Source organism: Aptenodytes forsteri, unplaced genomic scaffold (genome assembly GCF_000699145.1).
Source record: "Aptenodytes forsteri isolate BGI_AS27 unplaced genomic scaffold, ASM69914v1 Scaffold8, whole genome shotgun sequence".
NCBI lineage: Eukaryota > Metazoa > Chordata > Aves > Sphenisciformes > Spheniscidae > Aptenodytes > Aptenodytes forsteri.
This window is the reverse complement of record NW_008796218.1, coordinates 2,485,111-2,495,107: the sequence shown is the minus strand read 5'-3', so window position 1 is coordinate 2,495,107 and position 9,997 is coordinate 2,485,111. Positions and strand designations below refer to the sequence as shown.

Genomic DNA, 9,997 nt, shown 5'->3' with positions numbered 1-9,997 from the left:
TGGGGCTTCCGGTTTCTGGTGTTGTGTCCCCCCCCCCCCCCCCCCCGAGGGATCCACAGTTATATATACAGAAAAGATATATTCATATCTGACTCCAAATTCTGAAGCTCCTTCTCTAACACAGGGAACTTCACCTAAGGAAGAACTGAGCAGGGACAAGAGAATTTGGGAAAACACTGAGAGGTTGCTGTTGGAGGAAAACATTCTGCAGGGATGAGTGTTAGCTTGAAAGGTACTTGTGAGATGGGAACATGGCTTATTACGCTTGAATTGTTGTATACAAGCTCTTCAGGATTGTTTCTTTGTTTTGTGCAACACCTGTTAAAGTGAGATTGTCTTTTGGATATGCTACTGCAATATCAATATTAAAAGCCATTCCCTTGCAATTCCCACCTGAAAATGGAACTGGCTATTACCTTCCTGAGAAGAATTTGAATGATCCTTCCCCAGGGAGAGAATCAAATTGCCTTCCAGAAATATAGAGGGAAAGTGTTTTTTTGCTGGGGGGGAGGCAGGGAAGAATGTTTTAACCTAGATCTCTAAAGTTAATGTCAAGCTGGAAAAAAAAATTGCAGTATTCACTAATATTAAAATGCTGTATTTAACAATTTAAAACAATTATGAAAAACTCTTCTGGCAGACAGTGTAGTTTTTTTATTGAGGAAATTTTGTTTTGTCACCATAACTAAAAAGTGACTGGTTCTGTTAGATACCAGCATTCCAGCAGAATTAATCTGTGTATTATTCTTGCTGCTGCACTGTAGTGTTTTGGATAAATTGTATTTAAGACCTTTGCAAGTCTGCAACACATTTGTAAATATTCTTTACTTCCCACTTGTCAGGGAGCGTGATTTTCTCCTTGCTGCCTTTGCCAAAAGCATGAGTGACAGACTCCACGCTCTCAATCCAGACATGGGATTTCATATGCTGGCTTTCTGCCTATTAGCATATGGCTGAAGAGACTTGAAACTGGCTAGATAAAAGGAGAGTTTTTTCAGCTTGGAAAGAAATTGTGGTGTTATACTGAGGTCAGGGGTAGATCTGGTAGATGAAACGTATAAAGTTTATGTAAATAGACTGTTCTTATTAAAACACGTAGCTTGAGATTCTAGAACCTAGCAATGAAAACAGTTGTAAAATAGGACTCTGGTACTTTAGACTAAGTAGCATCTAAGTACTTAAAAAGTTAAACCTGTGTTTAAACTCTCCATCCACAAGATGACAGAATGGTTACTGGTATGTAAAACTACATATACAGTTAGTTGGAAGATACTAATGTTTAGAAATGTAAGCATGGAGAATGCTGTGGTGAAAGTGTTTTTAAAGGTCATCAACACTTTCAGTGTCTTGGAGTGGAATGATCCCTTAAAGCATCTTCAAAGTCAAGTCAGCCAAATCACTCAAAGAATAAATTAGCATGGTACCTATTAAAAGGGGTTCAGCCATGGTGAACAGAAGTGGTGCTACCACACCACTGACAAGTACCAAGCAGACCAGTAGTCCCACTGCTGAGAGAAACTGAAAACAGGTAAGCAAAATGAAAAAGCCTTTTCCTCAGTTCTCAGCTCCCCCACTTCTTGTTAGTAGCACAAGTCATCTTGGGTATAAACAGCTGGTGGGTATCCAGCAGTCTGACAGCATCCTAATAATGATCATAAAAAGACAAGAAGCACAACCTAAATATTTCTTAGGGGTCTTCCCATACTACAAAATACGTAAGATGCCATGCAGGTAAAAGTTCCCTGTTAGTAATCAGTAACCCTTTGCCTAAGTCCGTGGCCCAAAGAATAAACAAGCCTCTGAATTCTACAGAACATCATCACAGAGTTTAGCGGGTTATTCCACAAGTGCCGTCCGTCTGACTTGCAAAGGCTGGTAAGAAGCTATCCGTGAGCTAACATGTCACTCTAAGTGACCAGTCAACACAGAAGATGTGGGCACAGAATGAGTCACTGGTTTTTTTCCACTGAGTGAACCCTGTACTACTACAATTGGCCTGGTAGCTTTCAGATTGTACATATGCAGTATAAATCTCTGACTGCTTATTTTACTGTAATTTTTGTATGTTGGCAAACTGGGCAAAGCTATAATGACTTCAGTAATGAAAATTGATATTTGTACAGCAGTACACTGTGCAACAGATTTCTACACAACTCTCCATGAGCATCTCCATTTAAGGCTTAAGACAGCTAAATTACTGTAAATACATTGGAATGATTTACCTTTAGGGTGATGAGCCTTAAACGGTAATCGTCTGCTTGTATGACTCGGTTAACTGTGATTTCTATTCCTTCATAGGTGACCTGTTCCTCTGGCCAATATTCTGTGCATTTCTGTGTGCAATATAAAATAAATCTAGTTAAGCAGATATCAAGGGAGGTTCATTTTTACTCCTCTGAAATTGGATATAGCACATGCACAGATGAATACGAATGAACATTGTTTCTATAATAAGTACAAGTTTTCATTTTCTAAACAGGGACCACATTTCAGGTGATTTTTGCTGCATTCATAATAGCCTGATTGCATGATTAAAAATGCACAGATCAAGTAATGACTAACCAATGCTTTTAAATAGACACATCTTTCTTTATCTTTATGTAACTGATGTGCATTTTGAAGGTTCATTAGAAAGGCCACTGGCCAAGTGCCTGTGTTTTTAGATTAATCCTCTTCTTAAGATAATAATGATTAGTATCATATACACTAGTTACCAATATTTCTGTGGTGTGTATGCACTGATATGGAAACACAAAATACATCTTTTCTATTTTTTATATTCAGAGAGCATTGACCCTTTATAAGATGATCATTTGCATAGGTTTTTGTACAAAAGAACATGACTGAGGATGTTTTGGGAATTAGATTATGTACCAAAATCCACTTTAAATGGACACTGAGAATCTTTCAAAGCTAAGGAACTAAAAGGAAGCAATAGCTGTGAGAGCTATTAGACTACTACAATTGATTTTGCCAAAAAAAAGTCAGATGCAGCCAGCACAACCTGACAATTAGAGAAGGAGAAACCATAGTCCATTTGCAAATCTACATTGTGGTACTGATACACTAGACATGAGTAGGTGAGAATTTGTAAGCGCTCCTATCCTGGAAGGAGGACTGAAAAAGACTGTGTTTTTTTTGGTATGCGGTTTCTCTTTAAACTAATCAATATGCAAAGGAAGAGACAAGCACTTCAACATGGTGCAGGAACTAGTTCATGGACAAGGAATGACATGAACAAGGCAGGGTCTGATAAAAAGGCTCCCTTGTGATAATGGAAGAAGCAAGCTCATTATCACAGGAGAATACAAATCTGCTATTGGACAAACCCAGTTAAAGATGATGTAAGCTTCCTCTTTTACATAGCTGTACACAGTCTTGAAGGAAGTAAGTTAAATGGTTTTGCTCTCCCTCACCAAAAATAATTTCACTTCAGGAGAAAGACTAACAACGGAAAAGTATCTCGCAAAGTTACTGAGTCAAAATTTTTGTGTGGGAGAATCATTGTTGTTCCATCTGCATAGTGCATCAGTTAATAACCCACTGGGAATGTAGCCCACTGTGTCTCTGTGAAGTTATTTACGCAGATTGCATTTTTAATTCCTCTCCTCTTAAACTGCAGAATCCATTGTAAAAATTGTCAAGAGCGCTAGCAGCTATCAATAGCACAGACGTTGCTCTGCTTAAAGGAGTGGAGTAAGATTGCCCACTCATTCTGTGGGCTGTCTGTCAGTTCAGATTAGATGTGACAGAGGGCTGAGATACAGAGCTTTTAATACTCACATTAGCAAAGTCATTGCACTAAAGAGGAACACAAAGCCTCTGTTATTAGCATCATTGCCAAACAAAGGTTTTGGTTTTGAATCTGCGTACTTCTGAGTCCTGTTATTCATGTATTAATATATGTGTTATGGAAGAAAGGGAATGAATATAGGAGACATTTACATGAAAGGACTTAACCTATATTTATGACTGAGATTCCTGACACCGTTTAATTTTTGACGCAAAAGGTATCAGAAAAGACTCAGCAGCTCTGTTATGACATATAGGCTGTAGCAAGCTCCAGTTATATAGTGCATCAGCACTGCAGTGCACTGCTTCCCAAGACTGATTATGATGGGTGAAATAATTGGTCAGTGTGGATAAGAGGAAATTCAGATGTAAAGGTTATTTTACACTCCTGTTATACAATCTTGCTATGAAAACTATAGTGGAAGAACTTATCACCAGATATGTATTTAGGACCAGTATTTCCTCTACATCATCTTCTTTAAACCCCAAAGTCCTTAAATGATTCTGGTACAGTATGTCATGACATTTTAACATCTTATTTGCCATAAACTAGCAACTCTGATCAACAAGCAAGTTACTACTTCAGTGCTGCCTCTCAGATAGAGGCAGATATGAGTTTAAAATGTTAGTGCAAACAAAACATTTAGATCAGCAACATACCGTACTTTGCATCAGCAATGCCTTGACAGTATGCGTCCAATCAGCTGGCTGTATTAACTGATCATTTTTAACTTGCAAAGCATGACAATTCTGTGTCTGTCTTGTTCATGTCTTTTCACTAAAATCCAAGGTTAAATTTATTTACTTCAGAACCGGGGAAAGCTAAAGGTTTGTGCACATGTATAATTACGGGCACTAAGCTTCCAGCTAGTAGTTAAGCCATTATAACTCTGCGTGTATGACAGAGGTATGCCCATATTCTTGGGCTTCTAAGTGTCTAAAGCCTCTTCGCCAAAGGAAATTCTCTCACCTAAATTACTAATGCATTCTCAGGGACAAGCTTTGACAAATACTACTGCTGCTGCAGCTTAAGAAACACCATTTGGATCTCTCCACTACACCTTGCTGCCAGTGGTGAAGTGGGATGCAGAGCCCAGCACATGCCCAGACCACTTTCTCACATCTTACGCTGCCAATAAAGGCAGACCTAAGCCCAGCAACCTGTCTGTGAACTGAAGCCCAGGCACATGGTTCTTGCAAGTCTGCTATGGGGCAAGTATTTTAGCAGGTAAGTAATGAATAGCTGGAGGGCAGCAGTAATTTAAACTGCAAACAAAAATCACATTAGGTGGATTAGCAGAAACACCATGACAATTTAATTTCTGGAAGTAGGTGCTGAACAGAAAATTTCAGCATCTTAATATTTCAAAAGCATTTCCTAGACACATTCAGGAAAAGGTCCTCCATATCCAAGTCAGCTCTAGTTGTTGATTATTATAACTAGCACCTTTCATAAGTCAGGGACAGCCTCAATGAAATGTTGATATAGACACTGAATCATAATAAATGCAAGATAAACCAGCACCAACTCTGTTGATTAAAGATATTCAACCTTAGTAGTTATGGGGTACTATTGTTTTTGATTCCTTTAGAGAGAACTTGAAAGAGTGTCTGCAAATAGAGCTGGGTTTGGAGAGGTTTCAGGTCAGCTGGGAGAGGAAAAAAGGCCAAACCAGCAGTAGGCTAAGTCAGACTGCAAAACAAAACTTACAGTAAACTGAACTGAAAAAGAAGCCCACATCTTCTCTGAGCCTGAAGAATTTAATGCTGGCTCTGATTGCTCAGGCCACTGAACCAACTTCTGTTTGCTGGCTTAGCATCTATGCCGAAAATATCAGCTAGAGTACAGATAAAAATATAGACTATATGTAACACCATTACCTCATTCATCTCTTCTATATTGGTAATCATGACAATGATGGGAGAATGCTCCTGCCACACCATTCTCCAGAAATCACTGACAGTATTAACTATCGGTCCCTGAGTAGCAATATATACCTTTTCCTCTCCTCCATAGCCCTGCCAACAAAACAACAAGAGATCAGTTTTAACAGGGATGACCACCACAACCTTGAAGGTTCAGTCTTTAAAACAGAGAGCTACCACTGGTTGGAATGGTGACTCCACGGCATCAGTTCTTACCCTCTCTATCTCTCTCCTGCACAGGTGTACATGGAGCAAAGGCACAATATGGACTCACATAATTCCAGCAATAAGTGTCCAACAGCCTTGAGGTGACTCTGGCTAGGTCAAGAGCCTTATTCAGGCTTATTATCCCGTGCCTTGGTCAGGCCAGCTGACAAGCAATTTGCATCAAGAAGTGCGGAAGTGTGTTTTTGTCTGGTCTGAACCTGTACAGCTGCACTTTGAGATTTGGTTTTCAGTTAATATAAGCAGGAGAGAAGAGCAATCAGTTCAGCTAGGATGCCTTTAAAAGCCAGTGGATGTTGCAATTCTGTTTACATTAACAGTGGCTGATAGAGGCTAGGCAGACACATTGGACTATTGAGCTCTTACCCTGATGTAGTTAGCATTGATGTAAGAACTAAGGGGGTCGTCCTCATCAGCTGAGGTAAGGCACACTCTGCTGTGAGGATCTGAAAGGTGTAAAGAGATAAGTAATAGTTTATCAGTTGCTCAGAGGAGGGAAAGAGAGACACAAGATTATTTTGTACAGTGAGACATTTACATGCATTCATAGCCATCACAACAGATGTGAGTGGCCTTGGAGAGCTCCCATGTTAAAATGTTACCATAAAAAAAGGGAAAGAGTGGTTGGGGTAATTTGGCTTCTTCTGATAGTTTTACCCACTCTCTGAAGCCTGCTCAATTGTTCCTGTTGCGGAGTCAGTGTCCCAGAGTGACTCTGGAAAAGCAGTTTTCTGCTCCAGGAAATTACTTCTCCATTTGTTAGGTCAACAGACTCATTCTGGCTTGTAAAACATTAGAATACCGTTTGTGAAATGACAGCAAACAGCTCTTCTCCCAAACCATAAACACACATTCCTTGCACATAGGAAAGCCAGATGACAGTAAGTCCTTCCCTGTTTTGTCTTGCAGTGAACTAAACTCCAAGATGTGCTATTAACAAATACAATAGTTAAAGAGAAATTAAAGAATATGAACAGTCTCTTGTACTTTGCATAAGTCTCTTCAGTACTTGAGTCTCCCTCATTGGAGCTGTTTATGAAGCATTATTCTTGTTTTAATAAGATGACAAATGAAAACATTATTCCACCTGAGAAGTTCAGTCCAATTCCCACTGAAGTCAATGGGAGCTGTTCCACTGATTTTAATGCGAGCTGACACAGGCCCACGTTCATCCACTTTCACCAGTACTACACAGTTTGTTATCATTGACAAGAAACATCCTCCTGACAAGAGGCCTCAACAAACAGCAACACCATGTATCTCCAGGAGAATATTAAAAACAAACCACAGATGACTTCTTCATAAAAATATCCAGCCTGCTTAGAAACCAGAACAGAATAAAAACATATGCAAAACCGCTGTGGTATTGGGTAAAGCACAAAGGACTAAGCACACAGTAATTTCTACAGTACTACAAACACAGACTCAGCATGAAACACTGTCCTCAGAATGGATTCATGTGTTATCTATTATGTGTTAATATAATCACAATCCGCAAAGCAAAGATATTAACAAAGATACTGTTTTATAGCACAGAAGTACTGAAAACAGCGAGTTCCTCTCTAATACAGTTCCCTCCTGCTCAACTTTGCTCACGTCTCTAGTGCTGGAGAGATGGTGAGACAAGAGATGAAACCTGCTTTTTAATCAGTAATTCTGATAGCCTGCAACGTGTCACACCATTAAAAAGGTGACATTGGTTGCCAGATGTTTATTCAAATATCACTGGACTAGTTAGTTAGATCCCTTGCACGAAGTCCCTTTGCCTGGGTTTTATGCAGTCATCCATGGAGTCTACTGAAGTTTGAGTAATGATTACATGATTTTTTCCTACTAATAATAGCAGTAATACTACGTTGTCCATCTCATGGTGGGTCTTTAGGGAGAAATATAACGGATCTGAAGAACTCTATCAACAGGTGCCACAGACTTTTAAGCACAGGCTTCCTTTAGTATTTTTCAACTGCAGTAGAATTTGAGTTACTTTTCAACTGTGGACTTTTTTATTGCTGTATCCACAAATATTAAAACATTATTCAGATATGCTTTTACTTTAAATTATAATACTTGGCTTGTGATTTTTCTGTTAATGTAGTACTTACATTTGTTAAGGTAGTATGTTAGTGAACAGTTTCAACCTTATTTCATATGAGAGGCCTATTAACGCACTGTAATATAAGAATGTGCACTGTTTTGCAGAAAGTGTAACCAAAGCTGAATTGCATCTCTTAGAAATATATAAACGGGAATAACTCCTTTAAAAAAAATCATAACAAGACTTTAATATAAAAGTTTACTGAAAATTTCAAATTCATACTGCAGAGAGGCATTTAAGCAAAATCAAATCCTACTCTTAATGAAAAGATTTCTCCCAGGACAAAACCAGTGCACAGGCCAGTTCAAGAAGACAGCATGCCTTTAAAAAAGCAGTAGTAGTCTGCATCTCTAAGAAACCAAATGATATGTCAGCTATTTTTTCCACAGTCTCTTTTATGGCCATTTTGCATTGATACTATGTCTGACATTTTAGAGGAACTCGCTACTTATTTGAAATGTTTTGCATAACTTAAAAAGGTGTAAAGGCAATAAAGCTATGTAGAAATTTAACAAGTTTGTCTAGACATTACTCTTGAAAAAAGGATTCAATGAGATTGATATACAACGTGCTCCAATCAGTTCTTGCCATCTCTGGAATTCTATAACAAGAACATTCTTTTCTATACATTCAGAAAGTGTCTCCAAATATCTTAGGAAAAAGTTATCATTTTCCAGGAAATGCCATAGGACTTATCCCCAGAAGAGGACTGTCTGCAAACAAACAAATTCATAGTTGTAAAATATCCAAATCAACCTCCTTAGCTTGGCGTTTTCCCAAAAACACTCTTCTGTCGTCGAAAAGCCACCTTCTAAGCCATTTTACTACTAACAGCAAAATTGGAGAATCTGCAAAAAGAATTTACTACAAAAGAAATATAAATGAGATTAATTACAGACTATTATGCTGTCTCTCACTTCTACAATCAACTGTAGGGTTGCAAGTAACTGATCATTATTTTAAGTGACTGCTTACCTTTTAATGATAACTGCCTAGATTGCTTCTGGCGATGCAGCTGGTAAGGGAATTTCAGTTACTTTTAAAATTTAATTTAATCAAATTTAATTTAAATTTGACGTTCCCTACAATAATCAGTTGTCCGAGTCTGCTCTACTGCAGCTTGTTCAGCAGTTCCTGCCATTACCGCTTTCTGCAGCTAGAACTTGGAGGAATGCGAGGTAGATACCCAAGGCAGCATAGGCTACATTTGGTCAGCTCAGAAATGAAAGTCAGTGGATGGTCAAAGCCTGAAAAGCACTGGACTCTCCCTCATCTTGCCTCCGGTTCCCTCTCCTACTTTGTGCGTGGATAGTTTACTGGGATCCTTGGCTTCGAAGCATAAAGGGGACATTTAGCTCTCCTTGCTAGTATCTTTATTGACAGCACCAAGCTCTTCAAAATGGAGTAGCTGGATAGAAGTGAACAGTCAGCCTCTTCTATCCTCAGCAGTATCAAGCCAACCTTTGGTCACAGCCAGGGACAGAGTTGCACAGAGATTACTAGTTTTGGAATTAATTCAGAAAAAATATCCAGATCATAATGAGCTTGGAATAAGCTTGTTAATCCTTGGAGGCACAGAATCATACAATCATTTAGGTTGGAAAAGACCTTTAAGGTCATCAAGTCCAACCGTTAACCTAGCACTGCCAAGTCCACCACTAAACCATGTCCCTACGTGACACATCTATACATCTTTTAAATATATATCCAGGGATGGTGACTCAACCACTTCCCTAGGCAGCCTGTTCCAGTGCTTGATACTCATTTTGGTGAAGAAATTTTTCCTAATATCCAATCTAAACCTCCCCTGGCGCAACTTGAGGCCGTTTCCTCTCGTCCTATCACTTGTTACTTGGGAGAAGAGACCGACACCCACCTCGCTACAACCTCCTTTCAGGTAGTTGTAGGGAGCGATGAGGTCTCTTATCGCTGAGCCTCCTTCTCTCCAGGCTAAACAAC

General features: G+C 39.0%; 1 protein-coding gene across 1 annotated transcript in view; it reads right to left on the bottom strand.

Annotated features, from left to right (window-relative positions):
* PTPN5 (protein tyrosine phosphatase, non-receptor type 5) overlaps window positions 1-9,997 on the bottom strand; it is a 63,140-nt gene that overhangs the window by 10,712 nt on the left and 42,431 nt on the right. Inside the window, exons 8-10 of the mRNA XM_009288757.2 lie at window positions 6,310-6,389; window positions 5,674-5,811; window positions 2,223-2,333 (exon numbers count right to left, since the gene is read on the bottom strand). Of these exons, the coding sequence (XP_009287032.2) occupies window positions 2,223-2,333; window positions 5,674-5,811; window positions 6,310-6,389 (329 nt within the window). The remainder of the gene's footprint in view (window positions 1-2,222; window positions 2,334-5,673; window positions 5,812-6,309; window positions 6,390-9,997) is intronic.